Source organism: Emydura macquarii, unplaced genomic scaffold, assembly GCF_026122565.2.
Source record: "Emydura macquarii macquarii isolate MOO-44397 ecotype Brisbane River unplaced genomic scaffold, CSIRO-AGI_Emac_v2 contig_2422, whole genome shotgun sequence".
NCBI classification, from domain to species: domain Eukaryota; kingdom Metazoa; phylum Chordata; order Testudines; family Chelidae; genus Emydura; species Emydura macquarii.
In genome coordinates this window covers 23,624,609-23,646,176 of record NW_027132559.1, presented here as the reverse complement: position 1 = coordinate 23,646,176, position 21,568 = coordinate 23,624,609, and the positions used below count along the sequence as shown (strand labels likewise).

General features: G+C 45.4%; 1 protein-coding gene and 1 long non-coding RNA gene across 3 annotated transcripts in view; one reads left to right on the top strand and one right to left on the bottom strand.

The window, feature by feature from the left end:
- CRPPA (CDP-L-ribitol pyrophosphorylase A) overlaps nucleotides 1–12,923 on the bottom strand; it is a 185,140-nt gene extending 172,217 nt beyond the window's left edge. For both annotated transcript variants that reach the window (XM_067562113.1, XM_067562112.1), the window contains exons 1-2: nucleotides 12,466–12,923; nucleotides 1,134–1,413 (exon numbers count right to left, since the gene is read on the bottom strand). In XM_067562113.1, the coding sequence (XP_067418214.1) occupies nucleotides 1,134–1,413; nucleotides 12,466–12,659 (474 nt within the window). In that variant the 5' untranslated portion in view covers nucleotides 12,660–12,923. The remainder of the gene's footprint in view (nucleotides 1–1,133; nucleotides 1,414–12,465) is intronic.
- LOC137162364 (uncharacterized) overlaps nucleotides 12,476–21,568 on the top strand; it is a 34,069-nt gene continuing 24,976 nt past the window's right edge. The window contains exon 1 of the long non-coding RNA XR_010922354.1: nucleotides 12,476–12,602. This is a non-coding gene — a long non-coding RNA (uncharacterized lncRNA). The remainder of the gene's footprint in view (nucleotides 12,603–21,568) is intronic.

The following is a 21,568-nucleotide window of genomic DNA, read 5'->3' as shown; positions in this document are numbered from 1 at the left end:
AGAATATTAATATTTTTCAGATGCATCACTGAATATAAGTTTTAATATATGAGTTCTGAATAATAATGTCAGGAGTTTCTTTAAAAATACAGGGCTAAGTCCCTGCTCATTTACTCCCAGGCATAGTCACCAATAGATTTCATTGACATCACTTACCTAATTACAGGTCATATCCTTCATGCTTTGTAAATGCATCAGTTTAAGTTCAAAGTAACTGTCAAGTTTTAATTTTATTTAACCGGTATTTATAAGCAGTCTTCTATAAATCCTAACAGAGCATTCAGAAATATCCTGTTTGTACCAATCATTAATGACTAGGAAAGCACAGGTACTGCAAACAAATATTGTAGGAGCAGCATCAGACGAAGCTCAGGACAACAGTCACAAACACAAAAACCTATTTTATAAAGGAAAACAGAAATAACCTCCAAAACCGGCATTTCCTGGCAGTTAATGACCAGCTGGGTTTAGGGTTTGCAGCTGATCATTAACTGTTATCGGGCCTCTCTGCCATTTATTGCTTAATTATTCCCATCATCAGCATAAGATCACAATTTTGTTGTATCCACACAAAACAGCAAACACTGATCTACAAGATTTATATGTAATTCTGCACAATTTACCAACGTTTAAGGATTTTAAGGAAATCAATGTAATGTCATGTAATGTAATAGGAAAATACTTTTGCTGCTTACTTTAAGGAATTGGCTATGAAGGATAAAAGGGAAAAATATAATATAATACCAAAGCTTTTTGTTATGTCACAAACATATTATTCTCTCTTCTAGATATCTATAAAGTATGCATCACCAGAGTATCTAGACATCAGTCAACAGAATTTTGTATACAAAAGGCCAGCAGGATCAAGCATACACAGTAAATTCTCATCAAGCTGGTAACTTCTTATCTTACAAGTTGCAGATTAATTCCATATCCTAGTTATACATCATTCTGTAAATAAATAAAGCCGTTATAGCATAAGCAGGTCCACCCAAGCTGACCTTCTTACATGACTGGGTCCTATATTTGTTCCACTATAAATGTATGGTACTATGTTGAGGTATAATACAGTTCCCATTTTACTTCATACCATACAAGAGCTTTACAGAATTCAGTTTCTGTGTTGTACATACCCCATGTTCTTTAGCAGCCAAAACCACTTTAAGAAGAATATCTTCCTCAACAAAGGGCCTCACAGCATCGTGGATAATCACTACTTCTGGTTTTTGGAGTGGACAGCTGGAAAGCTTGCTCTCTGGAAAGATTTTCAGTCCATTGAAAATTGACCGATGGCGACTCACTCCACCTTCTACAACCGTAATTTGTTTGTGGCCATATTTTTCCACGATAGACTTCATTGTTTCAATGTTCTCTAGAGTCACCACCACAACAATATCTGATATCCAGCTTATTCTGCAAGAAATTGTAGAGAAGCATAAATATTCTTTGCATGTATTCTTAAATAAAACTTGGAGCACTTGCATTAGGATTAAAAATAATAAATTCTTCTAATAAGAAACTTAGTTATTGGTAAAAATACTAGTATAATGAAGCACCTCAACATTTTAAAGTTGCTATATCAGTTTCCTACTTTAAGGCTCTGATCCTGAAAAAAAGAAACAAAGCATCGGTTCAGCCCTACATCCACATGCAGCCTCAATGAAGGCACTGGGATTCTGTGCACAGATCTACCCAGACAAAACAATTTGCAGGTCTGGGGAGTAAGACTTCAAATATACCAGCCAGCAATCTTGTCAACCCACCTTAACTAATAGAGTCCAATCACATTGTGTCCCAATGATCTGTCACTTCTCTTTCACATGTGTGCGCGCTCTAACCAACAGTTAAGAGTTTTGCTGTTCTTAACCTCAACCTCAGATAATTTGATACACTGAGTTTTGGACTCTTCCAAGTTCCACGGTGTGTCAGAATACATACAACTGAATGAGAATCAGGCAGCACCAAGGCCCTGGACAGATGCTGGAAAATGAATTCCTGTCAAGGTAGGGATGGACAATAATATGGAGGCTGCTATGCGAGTCAAACAATGGTGGTAGACGCTAGATGTTACATTTATATAATATACTACTGAACCAGTGGTCTGGAAATAATGGCATTCTGCATATATATTTACCTTTTATAAAGCTACTTTCATGGCAAAATGTAAAAACATTCAAGTCCCACAAAGTTGTTTTGACCATGAAGACAATAATCTGATAGTTCTTGATAGCACCATTCTTTAAGTACACCTTGGAGAGGCTTGCTAAATATACAGACCCCAAAATAGGTTCTTCTCTGTGGCCATCACAGTGCTAACTAGATTAGATTAAACAAATACACTGGTTGAAGTGCTGATTGAAGTAACATTATTTATATCTTGGTTATGTTTTACATATGCACCAGAGAATAAAGATCATGTTCATATACTGTATTTCAAAATATTTAAAAGCACAATCCAAGTTCATCTGCAGGTTTGTTTCCTAAACTCTATGTAGGCAGTAACTAAAAATGACTCTAAATAAAATCAGTATATCACATTTAGTTTCTGCATGTTCTTGCACAACAATTATTTTTAAAAAGTGGAAAAAATATAAGAATCTAGCCAACTGTGGAATGATTATAAAAGGCACATAACTTACTTATCCACAATACCCATCTGGAACCTACACAATAAGCTAAGACGCAAAAGAATGGTGTGTTTTCAAAACAAAATTAAACTATAGCTCTATTCTTGAACCTAATTCTAAACATATAAAAATAAGACACTCACTCTAATCATCACCCAATAAAGGCATCACGTTTAAAAAAAAAAAAAAGAACAGGAGCAAAGAATTTAGGTCCTCTATGGAATACCTAGGTCCAAAGCAGAATAACCCTCTCAAGCCCTTATGATGCCTCAGGAGGAATTCCCTCAGGCACTCTCCTTACTCAAAAGTAGGCAAACATAAAAAATAGCCCTCCTGAAACCATGCACTGGATGGGGCCACAGGGAATTTGAGGCAGCAGAGAGAGCAGTGGCCAAGACAGCTGTCCAGGCTCTTTTCTACTGCTCCCTCCTGATGAATTTGAGCATACTCAACACAAACAACATTTGCTGTTGTGTTTGAGCATACTCAACACAACAAACAAAATACATGGTTTGGAACATGTATTTTGACATACCTGATTCTTTCAATTGTGTAATTTTAACATTGTAATAGCATAAGGGTTTTGTTCTGAAAAATCAGACAAGATCCTTGGCACTGCCTAAGCTCCCTTTGCTCAGACTGACAGTGAGGATTCTCTTATTATAAGAAATACACACTAGCGCAGCTTACTTTATACCATCCACCCCACCCTTTGGATGGAAGGGATTCACTGGAGGCAGAGGCAAAGCACACAGTGGTCTGGTTTATTCCTCAGTAGGCGAGTGTGGTATATAGAACAACCCTTAGACTCAGTGCTTAAAGTGACCTGGAAAGAAAAAAAAAAAAAAAAAGGTGGGCGGGGAGGGGAGGCGGTTGTGATCATAATACCACCTGAAAATTTTCATGCACTTAATACAGATCACCAATTGAATATGAGTCAACAATGTGATGCAGCTGCAAAAAAGACTAACAACATACTGGGGTATATTAACAGGAATGCTGTATGTAAAACACAGGGGATTATTGTCTTGTTCTACTCAGCTGGAGTACTGTGTCCTAGTCTGGATGCTACACTTTAGGAAAAGATGTGAACAAACTGGAGAGAATCCAGAGGAGAGTAACAAAAAATGAAAAAGGTTTAGAAAACCTGGCCCATATGGAAAGGTTAAAAAACTGGTTATGTTTAGTCTGAGGGAGGATCTGAAAACAGTGTTCAAATATGTTAAGAGCTGCTGTAAAGAGGACTGTAATCAATTGTTCGCCACGTCCACTGAAGGTAGGACAAGAAGTAAGGGTCTTAATCTGCAGCCAGGGAGATTTAGAGTAAATATTAGGGAAAACTTTCTAACTACAAAGGTAGTTAAGCTCTGGAACAGGCTTCCAAGGAGGCTGTGGAATCCCCATTATACGGTGGGAGGAAGTGTTTAAAAACAGGTTGGACAAACACCTCTCATGGAAGGCCTAGGTTTACTTGGTCCTGCCACAGCGCAGGGGACTGAACCTGATGGCCTCTCAAGGCCCCTTCCAGCCCTACATTTCTATGATACTTTTGATAATGGTAGAGACAATATGGGGGCAGACTATGATCAGCCATTGCATGGAGGGTGTGGCAGGCAGGGTTCAAGGCCTCCACTGGTGCAATCCACAACAAAGTGACAGGAAGAAGTCACACCTCCACCCTAGGTCTGTACAAACCCTGTAAAAGGCTGAGTGCACCTCTCTCCACTGAGATCAAAGACTTCTTGAGACCTTCTTGAATTAATGCTGGGCTGGTGTGGATCTACTTAGGGCTGTCTCTTAAAGACACAATCTAGTCCTATAAAAGCATAGGTGACCCAGAGTGATTAAAAAGGCAAGAGTCCATGCTCTCATGCATAAAATAGCCCTACATCAAAGTGATTTATAAGAATGATGAAAAACATTAATATAATATTGTTTCAGTACATTGCAGATTTCTCATTAACGGGAATTCCACATCACACAGCTGCACTGACTGTTGAGGATCTGATTATTGACACATTTCAAAATGATTTAGTGAAACTATGCGGAATGTCAGTAGACAGAATCTAGCAGCAGAGAGATTAATTCTTTCCTGAAACTGTTCAACTCCTATCTTTTGATGGTAAACTTCACCTTTTTTTTTTTTTTAAAGTCAAAATCATCTTGAAAAATTAGTTTTAAAATGTCATACCATACTTTCCCTTTTGCAACTATAAAAAAAAATTAAGCAGAAGTTTCAGACTGGTCTAATCACACATAATATGGAAAAGAATCTATCTGAACAATGCAGTAATTGCAAAATAGATTTGCTCTGAGAAATGCATCCCAAAATGCTTTATAGTTTGCCATATATATATTTACACACACACCCCAGAACTGGATAATCCCCAGATAGTATAGACTTCAATTCTAGTTTGGAAAACAACTTCTAGTTGACTGAACAAGAGATCAAAATAATAGGTTTTCCATTCTGATCATAGTGAAACCACCTCAAAAACTGAAATCACTGAAATGCAGAGGATTTGAGGGAAGGATTGTCCTGCTGGTCCCCTCTTAGTGCAGTTCAGTAATTCCTACAGCTACAGCAAGCCACATCCACAGCTGGTGGAAATCAGCAAAATTCCACTCAATCTCAATGGAGCTACTCCCACTTATATCAGTTGATAATTTGGCCCAACATATTGGACCAGTAATTTCCCAAGTCTTCACTTGGCTATATGAAAAGTTCTTCAATTCTTCAATAAGTTGTAAACCACCAAAAAACTCTTCTGCTAAATTCACCATAAACAAAACTGCTGCATTAGTGGTATTAACCTGATGTTTAGATTTTTCTCTCCATATTGCTACTTGCAGGGTGAACATGTTTCTGTTTAACTGAAGAATTCATCTAGGTTCCCCTTTTCTTCAGAAATAAGGAAGAGGTGCGTTGGTGTCAAAATAAATCAAGTCTTCAAACAATGCTAAATCATAGAATCTGACACTAGCCTGAACTCAACATAAAAACATCTCCGCTAGAAAGAGTGATTCCAGAGGAAGCCTCTCTCTGTTAAAGTTGCTTGGATATCATGAGGATTTTACCACAAGAAACCTGAACAAACACTGGATGAAATGACACATCCTAATAAAGATGGTCAGTATTGTGACAAATATGGCAATTTCCTGCAATATCTTTAAGATTTTACTGTATTAAGTTTGTGTATCACTGTGGGCCAGGGATTGTTTGTAATTTCATGGGAGAGGGTGTCAGGGGCACAGCTGGCTCTCAGCCTGATCACTAGGCAACCCAGCAAGCTTAGATGGGCCAAATAAACCCCCACCAAGGAGCTGCACTTTCTGATTGGGCAGGGGAGCCACCAGCCTGCTATTTGAGCTGCAGCAGCACTACCCTAGTAACTTCTCAATATGTATCATGCCTGCAGCTGTGCTTATCCTGCTGTTTCCTGCTTCCGTCCTTGCCCCAAGCCTTACTCCTGCTCCAGCTTGTATCTGCTCAATTCTGGTTTCTGACTCCTGGATCAGACTCTTGGTTGACTATGACCTGGTCTACACTAGAGAGTTTTGTCGACAAAAGTCAGCTTTTGTCGACAAAACAGTGCTAGTGTACACACTACAGTCACCTCCCCGCCAACAAAACTGCCTGTTTTTCCGACAAAATAAAACCACCTCTACAAGAGCCGTCGGGCTTTTGTCCGCAGAGCTAGGGCAACACAGTGTCAGTGTAGACACTGTGTCCCCTTAGACCAGTGGAGGGGCACTCATGCTTATCAATTTCACTGCTTCCCTAGAGCAGTGAAATTGACAAGTCAGGGGGATGATAACCTGCTCCCAGCTGTGAGTCAGAACCCAGTAGGCTGCTCGCTCTGGCTGAGAACTGGGACCAGGAGGGACAAGAGTGACAGCCACCAAGCTCTGAGCTGGAGTGCGGAAGGCTGCTGCTGCCCCTCTGGGAGCCCGGGATGTTGGCAAGCTGCTAGTGGCTGCCACCGGCTCCGGCTGTGAACCAAGGTGCAAGCAAGCTGCAAGAGGCTGCCCCCTGGCTGCAAGCCGGGGTGTGGACTTGCTGCCACCCAACTCTGAGCTGAGGCGTGGGCTGCTGCCATTCCACTGCAAGCCCAGGATGTGCACCAGCTGCTACTCCAGCTGCGAGCCAGGGACGCATGGCAGCAGCTGTCCCCCCAGCTCTGAGCTGGGACACAGGTAGCTGCAGCCTGGCTGAGAGCCTGGGACTCGAGCACACCACAGGTGCCTGCTGCCTGGCAAGCCCAGAAATGGGCTACTTGAGCCTGCTCTCAGCTCACAGCCATGACCAGGCAGGACACCAGGCTGCATGGCTCCTAGGGGTGGGGGTGCGGAGAGGTCCCTGCGCGCTACCCTGGCTCCCGGCTGGGACCAGGAGTGGGGGTAGCCCACAAGGAGCCTGTCTCTCAGCTCCCCCCACACTGCCCCTTAGGTCGGTGGAAGTGCTCCTGGTGAGGACACACTCCACTGACCCCAGGAGAGCAGTGTGGACATGAGCCACCTATAACAGTGGCTGAAAGTCAACAAATATGTTGACTTATTTTTCAAGTGTAGACAAGGCCTATGACTCTGGCTTAGACGTGACTTCTGGCTCTGACCCCCCGGCTACATCTCTGACCACAGAATCATAGAATATTAGAGTTGGAAGGGACCTCAGAGGTCATCTAGTCCAACCCCCTGCTCAAAGCAGGACTAACCTCAGCTATATCATCCCAGCCAGGGTTTTGTCAAGCCTCAGCTTAGAAATCTCTAAAGATGGAGATTCCACCACCTCCCTAGGTAACCCATTCCAGTACTTCACCACCCTCCTAGTGAAAAACTTTTTCCTAATGTCCAACCTAGACCTCCCCAACTGCAACTTGAGACCATTGCTCCTGACTCTGGCTTACCCTTTGGCTTGACTCCAGTTGTGATCTTTGGCTTGGCCCCTCGACTGTGACTCTGGCTTCCCCCTCAGACTGGAGCCTGAACCCTGGATCTTTGCCTGCCACTACCCAAACTACCACAACCACCAGGCTAGGTCCTGTTCCACCTGCTAGGTAGCCTACCTATTCTCTGGCAGATTACAGTAGGTGACTACAGCCCTCCAGGAGCTAACAACAGTTGGGGCTGATTAGGCAAACCCACTCAGGTTATAACACCTCTGCACAGATACCACCACTTTGAGGGACTTATAGAGTGGTTTAAACAGGATTCTGCCGACCAACAAAGGAAGGACTTTAGGATAAATAACCTGAATTTAAATTGACACAAGGCCTTCTTTCTGATTCAGCAAATAATAGACAGAACCCTCTGTCCAAAGAGGTGCCCCACTCCTTAAGAAGGGCTTGAGGGACAGGCCACCTACCGGAGCCCTTGTTAGAGTTGGGGTGATTTTCAGTAAGCTTATTAGCATGAGTGTAGATTCTACTACTATTCTTAATGTTTTCTCTGTAATGGTTTTACCTTAAAAATAAACTTGCTTGCTTAGAAAGAGCTGTGTGGCAACTACATTGGTTATAGCCTCTGAGAAGAAAAGCAAGGCAGGCCTGCTTAGGCAGTCTGACTTGCTGAGGCACTCACAGTAAGGCAGGAAACTGTGCAGCCTCCAAAAACCCAGTCAGGAAAGATGGAGATGTGGGTATCCACCCAAAAGAGGTGCTGGGGAGAGACTGAAGCCTAGAAATGGGTTCCCTTGCTTGACCAGGGAGGAGGAATACAGGTGCAGTTGTTCTGAACCATGACAAGTGTTCTCTGGAAACTACCCGAGTGCAGGAAAGCAGGGAGGTCTACACATGAGAGTATATATGAAGCTAGGGGTTAGGGCTTCTGGGCTTTATTCCTCAGCTTTTTTCATTAGCTTGCTATGAGACCTATGGCAAGTCACTTACCTGCAGTGTATCTCCATTTACTCATCTAGAAAATAGGGACAATAGCAGCATTTAACCTTAAGACTGTCATGAGGCTTAACTCAGAGCTAGAGTCAGTTGCCCTTATTCACATTGAGCAGTACTAACACCTTACGCCACACATAACTGCAATGAAATCAGTGGGGCTATACTGGCAAAGTAAAGTATGGATAACATCAGGGTAACAATTTGGCCCCTCATGTTGTTTAAAAAACACAGATGTTCACTCAAAATCTACCTCTTCTGAAAGAGTCTTATCTAATACCCACACACAAGTCTGCCAATGGAATTTGGCACGTGAGATTTCAAGTCAAATAGAATACATTACGGGAAGCCAGAATGTGATATGTGAAGTACATAACCGACAAGCCTCAAAATGAATTTATTGTAGCAGATTCTTGAAAAAAGGAATCCCTTTAACACACACCTGAGTAGCTAGCTGGAGTTCAGCTTCCAAACTTTGACAACAGAGGTTTTTCTACAAGACTGAAAATGTATGGGAGAGTATATTCCCCCCTTTCTTTAGACTTGGATAGTCTGACCCCTGCCACTAGGCATATACCAGAAGACAAGACACATTGGAGCCTATCGGAACCAAAAGGTCTTGGGTCATTGCAAAGTCTTTTCAAGGAAAGTGCTTTTTTTTGTATACTTTGAATATTGAATTCTGGAATCTCATAACGGGTGATGTAAATCAAATGAGAAAAAAGTGTGCAATTTTATTTTTGGATAATTTATAGCCGATATTTGAGATTTATGAAGTGGTTGATATGATCAAGAATGCCATAAAGAGTTAAGGCAGGTTAATGAAATATTCCGTTATCTTAGACTTACTGGGGGAAAAAAATCTCTAAAGCAGTGGCTAAAATAGAAAAGGTATCTTTACTTTAATGTAGAAGACACTGAATCAAGTTCCACCCAGGTAAAATTGAATTTACATCAGAAAAGAATTGGGCCCTAGATGCTTTCAGAAAATATTTTAAGATGTTTTGTCCCCCCAACCCTGTCAAATAAAATACAGCAGATACCTTTCTTTCAAGTCTTTGATGAAACACCACACGATGTACATGAGAATCAAGGTCAAAGCTTTCAAAACTGATTAGTGACTTCTGATGCCCAAACTGAGACACCATATAAAGGGCCTGATTTTCAGAAGTGCTGAACACCTATTCTCTGAAAAAAATCAAGACATTTTAGGTGTCTCAAGGTAGACATCCAAAAACTGAGGTACCCAAAAAACAGTATTTATTTTTGAAAATCTTCACTCAAAACTTAGAAGAACAGAAAGTTGCTTATCTTCCCAGTGAATATATGTTATCATTTCAGAAGTAGAGGAGGCAGAGTGGGGGAATTTATGTCTGGTTAATGTAACATTCACCTAGAAGCAAGTTATTAGAGCAGCTAACTAGATGATGACAGGGGAAAATGTTATACAGGGATTCTGCTTTTCCCAGGTTTATCACTAACAAACTGTAAATTGATTATTTTACTCTCTCTAGGCTCAGTTATGAGAATGCTAGTACACACATGCAGGGAAAGAAGTTTAAACAACGGAGCTGCTTAGACTTCTAGGCAGGCTACTCATATCACTAGAGCCTGGTGATTTCCTCTCCTGCACAGCTGGGTGGAGAAGTCTGTTTCCCTTTTCTTGCTCCTCTCCTCATCCTTCCCCAGATATAGCAGCCAGCATTCCTGACTATGTGCAGAGGCGGAAGTAACGCGCACTAGAGAAAAGACTGGCACAGTTTACTTACTGCTTGGAGCAAAGAGGAAGCGCTAGATTGACTCAGAGTCACAGTCTAGTTCAGGTCCTGCTCCTAGATCAACCGTAGGGTTAATATCTGTATTTTTGCAGTGGGAGAGGGGAAGAAGGGGAAGCTTTGGGACAGTATATGTAATAACATTGTTGCTTGGCCAAGAATTCTGGCAGCAAAATCAAGATTTTTCAGACTAGTATTTTATTTTCCTTAAAATATTTCCTTCCTATTCCTCATTTCACTGTCTTTTCCATGTCTCTAACATAACTACTGAATAGATATACAGATTACTGTTCTTTTTCTTTGCTGACTCTCATTTGGCAGATATTACAGAGACAGAAGAGATGAGCTGTGACAACTGCTGGATTAGAGGTTTTGTTTAGTTAACTTTTGTGATTTGTTTTGTGGCTGGCTGTTGTTGAACGTTAAATAGGGAAAACAAGTGATATGCTTTCCTTTTCAAAAAGTACTGACCTACAGGAAAGCTGTGTTTACTGCTAGGTTGGGAAACAATCCCAATTTTGATCTTCTGTAAATTTCCCACATCTTATCCAAATACCTCCCCTCCCACCAAAAACCTGAAGGTCTGTTTTTATATACCTCACCATGAAAAATGTAAGCTCCTGCTTCCCACATTTTAAATTACCCAAGGTCCAGATCTGTGTATTATGTTAACATTAATAAATTAAAGATTTATTAACCATCCACAGACAGTCATGTTCCTAAAATCCAGCACCCTTGTAAAATGGAGAAAATATTAACTGCTGATGTATCCCAATACTTAAATTCTGTGCTTCAGTATAAACAAAGAGGAGCCAAGATGCAGCCTTGCATTATGTTAGCTATCAGCTTCCAATTCAACAACTGTACTCTAATTAAATCCACAAGACAGTTCATGTTTTCTATTAAGGCAGGGTATTACAGTCTGTGTGGTGCCAGGGGCGGGCATAAAGGAGGACTGCAGTGATGTCTGATAAAGAGCACTGCATTTCCCCCTCAGAAATGTCAATCAGCATTAACCTCATCTTCACTGCCAAAAGCTTTGGCTATGGGTAGCAATGTAAAATCAGGAGAAGCAAATTATGAACAGTCAGAAGTGGCTTGTTTGGTTTAAGTGGGTATGATTGATATATAAATATTTTTATATCAGAGAGAAATACTTGCTCTTCCCAAGTGTGTAATACTAACAATAGCCTATACCAGGGGTGCCCAACCCATTGCTCACAAGCTGCATGCAGCTCTTTTACAATTAAAGGACAGCTTGCGGAGCACCTATGCTTCCCTTCCTTTCCCTCCCACCTCCATTCTCCGCCTACCAGACAGGGATAAAGAGCAGTGGGATGGTAGAGCTAGAAGAGGCTTCTGCCCAGCAGAGAGGCGAGTCTCAGGGCTTCAGGCCCACAAGGCACACCTGCCAGGGCTCGGAGCTTCACCTCCGTGAGCCCTGCCGGTTGGGGCTCAGGGCTGAAGCCCAGCAGGCACGCCCCGGCTCTCAGACTTCTGAAGATTGTTGCATGAGGCTCAGAGGGTCAGTAAGTTTGGCCACCCCGGCCTATACATGTGTAGACACAGGGCCAAATTCAGCCATCATGTAAGTGAACACAGCCCATGCTCACCGCATCAGGAGCTGCACTTGCCTGCTCCAATCCTCAGTAAAACCCATGGGGGTTTTTCAGGAGCAGAAATACAACTGGTTAGGGTTCGGAGTACAGATGGGGGGTGGGGTCCCAATTTTGCTTGCAAACAAGTATATTTGGGAGCGGGCATGCAACAAGTGACATCGGCTCGAGAGATATGAAGCAGAGGACAGAAAAGCCCAGCAGAGAGGGGATTACACAAGGAAGCAACAAATGAGCTGGGCTTGCAAGAGCTGCAGGGGTGGGGCGAGAGGGGACTCAGCAGGCGATGAGGCAGGAGGCGGCAGAAACCCCAGGGAAAGAGGGTGGCAGCTGGGCTCTGGGGGCGAAAGGGACAGAACCCCGAGGCTGCGCAGGGCAGCGTGCGACAGGCAGGTGTCTGAGCAGTGAGGAGGGCGGGAGAGAGGAGGTTGCGGCTAGGCTGTGTCCTGGGGGGGGTAGGTGAGGCTGTAGGCGGGCCGTGGGTAGGGAGGAGGAGGAGGAAGAGGAAGGGGGGGGGGAGGCGGGGCGGGCCTGAGCTGCTTGCATGAGTCGTTACCTCTCCAGCGCCCGCACCGTGTAGCTGATGAGCGGCCTGCCCAGCAGGGTGCAGAACTGCTTCGGGGTGGCGCCCCCCAGCCGCTCCCCTCTGCCGCCCGCCGGCAGCACCGCGGCCACCGAGAGGCCGGCGCTCAGGTGACTCCCTGGCTCCGCGGCGGGCCTAGCGCTGGTGCCTCCGCTACCGAGCTCCATGGACCGCGGGGCACCGCGCGATCCCGGTCGGGGCGCTCGGGGACGGGCCCTTGTCGCGCGCAGCAGGGCGCGCGGCCGGTTCCCTCGCCGGCCCGCCTCGCTTAGCGCCCCTTGAATGTCCGGCCGGCGCGAACCCGAGACTCCCCCTCGCGCCGCGCGCCCTGCCCCCCTCCACCGGGAGTCGGGGACTGGCCCTGCTGCGCCTCGCCCAGCCTGAGGGGGCGCTCGCTGCCCTCACACTTAGATACACCGCATCAGGCGCGTCACTCCCGCCGCTGCCCCCGCAATGAGCCGGGCAGGAGGGACTGTCTGGGAGGGAGGCTGGGGGCGCTGCTGGCCCTTTAAATTCCTGCTGGGGGGCGGGGAACGGCCGGGATGGTTTCCGCAGTGCGCGTGCGCAGCCCGCCTGCGGTCGGTCTCCCTCTCCACAGTCCTCACGTGTGGCCTGTGGGGTGAAGCTGGCAGGGAGGGGCTGGCGGCGTGGCCCCAGCGCCCGCACCGCTGCCCACCCCGTCCCAGAGCAGCTCCTTGCAGCTCCCTAGCCTGGGAGATCTGTGCGGGCCTGGGCCTGCGTGTAACGTAGCCCAGCCCCAGGGCTGGTGTAGCCCCACAGCACTGGGCTAGGGCCAGAGGAGGACAATTTGCCAGCAGTGCCTAGCGCCTGCAGGCTGCCAGCCCTGGTTTTGCAGCTGGGGAGCAGGATACATAGCCCACAAGTAGAAGGGAGTGGAGAACTAGCCCCGGGTAGCTGGTACTAGCCTGCGGGGATGACAGGTGCCCTAGAAAAGCATGCCCCAGTGCTTAGGACCTTTCCTCATCTTCACGCACTTTTTAACCATAGTCTTCACAGCATTCACATGGTAAAAGGTGGGGTTTCTTTATTTGATACACTCTTATACCTTCGGTGTGTGATTCAGCATTTATGAGATAAGTAATTTACTGTTTGTTAAAAGGTGAAACCTGGGTCTTTGAGGCCTGTCATTTTAGATCCAAATTTCCCTGCATAAATGGAGAAGAAGGAAGGACTTAAAACTGCCCTGCTAACTGGAAAGTCAGCCATTAGTCCCCAATATGTTTTTTTTCAGTTGTGGCCCATTCAAGCCAATGGGAGTCTTACCACTGACTTCAATAGGAGAAGGATCAAGCCCTGGGAGAACAGACTGAAGTTGGCAGCACTGCATCCTAATGTGAACGGAGACTTACTACAGTGGGAGAAACAATACCACTTTTTAGTACCCCTTTTTGTCTAGTCCACAAAAGTGTTGGTTCATTTGATCCCAAAAGAGAAATGTTAAAATAGCAACCATCAAATGGAAGAAGTTCAGATGTATTGGTTCATGTTATGATATGCAGTGTTACATACAGTAGTTGATACAGTTTGTTCTTATGAATTTATAGGAACATGTTCTGGCTTCCATAAGGGTACGTGAGGAAAAATGAATGACGTAAAGGGAAGCTGGGCCACATATAAAAGTTGCATCTAAATAATAGACAAAATGTGGTATAAATTAATGTACATATTTTCTTCACTCACTCACTTACCCTGCAGTCTGGGTGGCTTTAAATGTCAGTGCTAATATTTGGCTTCATTTTAAAGTTTTGAGTACATTTCATTGCAAAGAGAGGCTATGATTGTAAGCTTTTTATGGTGATTTTTTCCTAAACAATTCTTATTTATGGTGTGCCCTACAGTGACCCAGAGACTTTGGAGCCCTTGAGTCTGATTTTTGTTTTTGTTTTTAAGAACCCCCGACCAATTTCTGGTTTTGTAGGAGCCTCCTAGGCTTCTGTTGATGGCACTAGGTAAACTGCAAATTGAGTCAGTTTCTCCTCTGAGCAGCCTGTGTGACCTCTGGCCACAAGTGAAGGGAAGCTCAACAAAGGTGCTGTGTTGAAATGAGGCTGCTCTATAGATTCATTAAAAAATAGAGATGTTCATCAGTAACATTCAACCAAATTTTCTCCACCCCTGAAAAGAGTAGAGTGCACTTACAAGAATGCACAGACAGGATAAGGTGGCAGGCAGAAAATGTGTATAGCACTAATGTTTCCGTAAGATAAAAATGAGAACAGTTCTAACAAGCAGAAGAGTCTGGTAACAATGGAGCCAGGAAGGTCTTAGGAAACCACAGGTACAAAACCACAGTGAACCAGTAGCCATAATGAGGACAGAGGACCCTAAAATGCAGAGAGGCTCCCACAGCTAGGGCAGTGAACAGAAACCACACCAACAGGTGCCAAGCAATGGAAGACAACAGGAAGAAGTGTTGGGAAACTAAGGAAGAGATTTTAAAGAAGAAATGAGAGACTGTGGTCTTTGCTTGTGGAACAGTCTTAAGAGAAGAACACACTGACAACCAACTACAGGATACAAAGAGGGCTGTTGGGATTGTTACATACAATTACAAAACAGGCTAAACTGGGTGTGAGGAAGAAGAGTATAAGAATGTGAGGAATGTGGTACAAGAAACTCAGATTGCTCCAGAGTCTGTGGAACTGATAGTCACACCTTGACACCAAAAAGCCCTGAAAATAAATTTTCTTGCTAGGAATAGGAATGCCCTCTTTCTAGGTAAGTCTCGAGATCTCTTTGGTATTTTCATACTTCTCAATCTGTTCACTGTTTTCAGAACTGTTGATTTTACTTCCTCTTTTCAGAAACTTCCTTCCTCATTGGATTCAGATATTATGCTCACCTGGTTCTTTGTCTTTTGAATATATCTTGCCTTCTCCCACTTTCTGTAAGAGTCCCTTTGTGTTGTGTCTTCTTCCTCTACATTTTATTCCTGAGTGACTTCAGTAGGTCCAACAGCTTTGTTTGCTGTCTTTATGCTGTGACTTTCATATCTACCTTTCCAGCCTGACTTTCCACCCTACATGTAGATTAGTGTTTCTGACTGTCTGTCCAACATCTCTTCCTGGAGGTCAGCTGCCAACTCAAGCTGACAAAAACCCAAAGTCCTCATTTTTCCTCTTCTTTTTATTAAAATAGCCAACTCACTATCCTCTCTGACCCTAAAGCTTGTAGGCCACTTTTTTTTTTTACTTTATTCTCTCCTCTCCCTCCATCAGTGCTGTACTTGTAAATCTGCTGATCTTTTTTTCTGAAGAATCCTCAAATGCATCCATTCTTTTTGTTTCCACTACCAAAACCCTCACCTATGCCCTAATTATCTACAGCAGTCTCTCTCTCTGACTTTGTGACTCTTGCATTTTGGACAGACTGAAGAGGGAACAAAGCAATTGTAAAAAGAGTCTCTCGCCCACCATGCCATCATGTCCATATGCTCTTCTGATCTTTTCACTAGTTTTCCTTGTTCTTTGTAGCAAACTAAAGCTCCTTTTCCTCCCTTCATTGCTCCTGCATACCCCTCTGCTCTCTGGGTTTGGTGGGTTTTTTGCACTCTCCCTTCAATCCCTTTGATTATCCAAACCACAGGACTAATTGTTCCCGTGTGTTCTTCTTTCCCTTTTGTTTCTCTCTCTTTTTCCATGCAGTACACTATGCCTAGAATCTCTTCCCCAATGCAGTCCACCATGCCTCCACTCTTTCCTCCTCCACTTCCCTCCTGAAAACTCAGTTCTTCCATGAGGGCTACAAACCCCAGTGTTTTCCTTAAAATCCTACTGGAACTAAAGAAATACATGCTAAATGATGTAACCACTAAATCATTTGCTTTTATTTTGCAGCTCATGCCCCAACTTTATCATAATTTCAGATGGATGAGGTTGCATCTTGCAGGAAAAGAAATAGCTAAGGCAACTTTAACTCTGACTTAAAAGTTGGCATGTCAGCTATTAATACACTTTATATTTAGGCCCAGATTTTCCGATCCAGCCAACCAATGCCCTGAGGTTGCTTTATGTTGCACTTGAACCAGACTGGCCCCTGTCTATCTTAGGTACTTAAGTAATACCTGAACATCTCATTATCTGTAATTCTTTTGTCTTCTCAGCACTCCTCTGAGGTAGGAAAGAATTTAAAAATCCCCATTTTAGACATGGGGAACCCAGATGAGGCCCAGAAAGACTGAGTGACTTGGCCAAGGTCACACAAGAAGGCTGTGGCAGGAAAATGAACATGGATTTCCTAAGTGCCAGGCTTGCTCCCTAGCCACAGGATCCTGTTCTCTCCCTCATTGGTTTTAGGATAATGGAACCACAAAGGTGGTGTGAAGCCGCCTTTGGCCTTCCACCTCTGGCAGTGTTACAAGTGCAGTACATGGATGGTTATGAATAGGACTGTGTCCTGCTTGTTTAGTCTCCTGGCCACTTGACAGCTGAAGAGGGGTGTTCTGAACACACCAATGCAATGGCAGATGCCCACACAATGGCCCTTTTGGACTCCATGGGCATACCACCAGGCCCAGGGGTCTTACTGTAAGCCTTTTTATTCAGTTGCCTCTGATGAACAGGCTCCCCAGCCACACAAGGAACACTTGACACTGCCCGGCACCAAGGGAGACGTCGAGATCAACCCCAAGGCTGGCACAGAGTATGATGCGGGGTTCAGCACCAAGCATGTCAACCTGACACAGGGTGAAACCTGTGACTCGGAGGGTCAGGAAGGCCCCGTACCACCCAGGACATCCTCATCAATCCTCCCCCAATGAGGTGGTGGCAGGGACTTAGACCGTGCCACCCCCAGTGGACATCAGGGCTCACCAGGATCTATTGCAAAGAGTGGCCCATAACCTAGCACTCCAAGCAAAGGAAGTGAAGGAGTCAGTGGATCATATGGTGGATATCTTAGCACCAGAGGGCTCTTCCAGGGTGGCATGAGTTCCTCTTTACCCATCCACAGCCAGGGTCACTAGTGGTAACAGTAGTAAACAAGAAAGAGAAGCGGGGACTGCAAGGCCCAACACCCAAGTCCAAGGACTCGAAGCTGGATCTCTTTGGTAGGAAGGTGTACCCCACCTGGGGGCTCCAGCTTTGCATCACAACCAACAAGCAATATTGAGCCAATATAATTTTAATTCATGGGAGATGAAGTCAAGGTTCAAAGAGCTGCTCCTGGCCATCTCCAGATCGGAATTGAGAGCAGTTGTGGAAGAAGACAAGGCACTGGCAAGAACCTTGTTGCATGCTGCCCTGGATGTGGCAGACTTGACCACACGAACTATGTCAGCTGCAGTTGCCGTGATAAGGAGCTCTTAGCTGCAGGTGTGGGGCCTCCCCCCAGAGGTCCAGCAAACAATTCAGGACTTGCTATTTGAAGGTTCAGGGTTGTTTTCAGAGCACATGGACTCTGAACTCTACAGCCTGAAGGATTCAAGGGCAACACCGAAATCCTTCAGGCTTCATATACGATCCACCCAAAGGAAGCATTTTAAGGCACATTCTGCTCAGCAGTTTTATCCTGTGGAGCCTAGGCAGGACTATTCTAGGAAGCGGGGCAGAAATAACAGGTGTAGGATACCTCAGCCGCTGCCAACCAGTGCTTGGCGAGGCAGTTCTCCGGCTCCAAGCAAGCATTTAGAGCATGGGTGGACAACCAGTCAGAGACAAAGAGTCAAGAAATAGCTGTTGATAACGCTAAGAGCCACATTTTCCTTACCCTCCACCGACAATTTGCGCTGATCCCTCATTTTCCGCGGCAGCTTGTCAATTTCACTTCTCAATTGACAACCTCCCCTCCTCTCTTACCCTCTGGGGACAATTTGCAGTAATCGATCAATTTTGGTGGCAGCAGACAATTGCCACTGATCAGTCAATTTCGGGGGCAGATTGTCAATTTCACTTTCTCCTGCCTGGCTGCTTGTCAATTTCACGAGCTGCATTCAGAGAAGCAAAGAGCTGCGGGTTGGCCACCCCTGATTTAGAGGGTGCCTGAGGCTGGCATACCAGACCAGATCCTTCTCCCTCTTCCTGAACTGTCTGTCCCATTTCTGTCATGCATGGGCTCAGATAACCTTGGACAGATGAGTGCTGCACAGGATAGAATTGGGGTATTCTCTCCAGTTCTGTTCCTCTTCTCCCTCCAATCCCTCTTCAGGGACCCCTCTCATGAGCAACTTCTTTTGCAGGAGGTGCAAAGGCTCCTAAGAGCTGGAGCAGTAGAAGGTTCCTCAGGAACTATGGGAAAAGGGGTTTTACTCCCAATATTTGTTAATCCTAAACGGGGTCTCAGACCCATTCTCGACCTGCAAAACCTCAACAGTTTCATGGAGAAACTGAATGCCACCCTCGACTTGAAGGACATTTATTTTCATATATAAATAGTCCCATCCCACAGAAGGTCCTCAGGTTCGTAATAAACCACATTCTATCAATTTACGGTGCTCCCCTTCAGCCTATCAGCAGCCCCTGAAGTGTTCACCAAGTCTTTGGCAGTTGTCGCTGCCTTCCTGAGGAGACAACAGGTCCAAGTGTTCCTGTATCTAGATGACTGGCTTGTCAAGGGCCACTCCAGGGAGCAGGTAGAGGCACATGTCAACCTTCAATAGACTGGGTCTGCAGCTAAATGTACCCAAGTCAACCTTGTCCCCTACCCAAAAAATAGCTTTTATAGGAGCAGTCCAAGACTCGGTTCGGGCCTGGACACTTCTGCCAGAATCTCACTTCCAAATCATTTGCTCCATCATAGAGGACTTCAGACACTTTCCCACCACGACAGCACCGAGCTGCTTGAAGCTCCTAGATCACGTGGCCTTTTGCATGTATATGGTCCACCATGCAAGGCTACGGCTCAGACCTCTCCAGGCTTGGCTGACATCAGCGTACCAGCCACGCAGAAACAAATTAGACAGGGTAGTTTCACTTCCTCCTCAGGTCGTCAAGTCTCTTCCTTGGTGGCTCAAGCCTCAGTCGGTATGCGTGGGAGTGCCCTTTTCCAGACTCCAGCCGTCATTGTGTCTAGTCAGCACTGGAGTGGAGAGCGCATTTAGAAACCCTCAGGACTCAAGGCCTCTGGTCTCAAGCAGAGTTGTTGCTGCACATCAAGAGCAGGGAGCTGAAAGCAGTTTGTCTAGTGTGCCAAACCTTCCAGTTCCATCTACAAGGCAGATGCATATCAGATGGACAATACAACAGCAATGTTTTATATAAACAGACAGGGTCAAGAAGCCCTGAAGCAGTGGGATTTCTGCATAGGTCACTCCATACACCTAGAGGCATCTTACCTCCCTGGATCCCAGAACAAGCTGGGGGACCATCTCAGCAGATCCTTCTGCTGCCACAAGTGGTCAATTCACCCAGATGTTGTGAACAGCATCTTCCAGCAGTGGGGAGTTCCGCAAGTTGATCTGTTCGCAACAAGACTCAACAGGAAGTGTCAACAGTTTTGTTTATTCCTGAACCATAGCCCAGGATTGATTGCGGATGCGTTCCTCCTTCCTTGGAAGGTCCACCTTCCCGCCTTTCCTGCTTGTTCACTATGTCCTACTCAAGATCAGGAGGGATAGAGTGTCTGTCATACTGACAGACCCAGCCTGGCCCCGACAGCATTGGTATATGACGCTACTGGAACTGTCGGTAGTCACTCCAATCATCCTGCCTTTGGTGCCAGACCTAATCACACAGCCTCCAACATCCAGCCCTCGAGTCTCTCTACCTCACAGTGTGGAAGCTTCATGGTTAAATCCCACGGAGTCCGCATGCTCAGGGCCTGTCAGAAAGGTGGTCCTCAGCAGCAGTAAATCATCCACCAGAGCTACATGCTTGGCCAAGTGGAAGAGGTTTTCCATTTGGGCAATGCAGAAGGGCATCCCTCCAACGCAAGCAGTGTTACCCTTCATTTTGGACTATCTGCTGCACTTGAAGCAGCTAGGTCTGGCAGTACCATCCATAAAGGTGCATCTAGTGGCAATCTCTGTGTTCCATCCTGGGGTGGATGGTTGATCAGTCTTTGCTAATCTGATGGTGACCCATTTTCTCAAGGACTTGAATAGGCTACACCCCCAAGTTTGCTGTCCAGTATTGGCATGGGACCTTAACGTGGTGTTATCCAGGCTAATGGGGCCTCCTTTTGATCCCTTAGCAACATGTTTGCTCCTCTACCTCTCATGGAAGATGGCATTCCTGATTGCAATAACCTCAGCTAGGAGGGTGTCTGAGCTCAAAGCCATGACATCCAAACCTCCGTACACGGTGTTCCATAAGGACAAGGTCCAGTTGTGACCACATCTGGCCTTCCTCTCTAAGGTGGTATCCCAGTTTCAAATGAGCCAGGACATCTTTCTCCTCTATTCTTCCCTAAGCTGCATGCCAATAGCAGGGAACGAAAACTTCATTCCCTGGATATCAGGCAGGCACTAGCTTTCTACATCAAAAGGACAAGACCATTTCTTAAATCAAACCAACTCCTTGTTGCAGTAGCGGGCAGGATGAAGGGTTTCCCAGTGTCGTCCCAGAAGATTTCCTTGTGGATCACGCCCTGCATTAGGACTAGCTGTGACCTAGCAAAGGTGCCAGCCCCGGCACTGACAGCGCACTCCATGAGGGCGCAGACCTCCTCATCAGCGTTCCTAATGCTTGTCCATATGCAGGAGATCTACAGGGCTGCAATATGGTCATCGATCCACATGTTCACCTCGCATTATGCCATCACCAAACAACCCAGGGACGATGCAGCATTCGGCAGGGCTGTGCTTCAATCAGCGATTCTGTGAGTTCCAACCTCTCCTTCTATGGTCAGCTTGGGAGTCATCTGCTTGGAATCAACATGAGCAAGCACTCGAAGAAGAAAAAACGGTAACCTGCCTTTTCATAATTGTTTTCCTTTGAGATGTGTTGCTCATGTCCATTCCAAGACCCACCCACCTTCCCTTCTGTTGGAGCCAGCCAGCAAGAAGGAACCAAAGAGGTGGCGAGTTGGCAGGGCCCTATATATGGTGCCATGAAGACGCGACTCCAGAGAACACCTGCACCGACCCAACGAGTACTGCTAGGGGAAAAACCTTCTGACA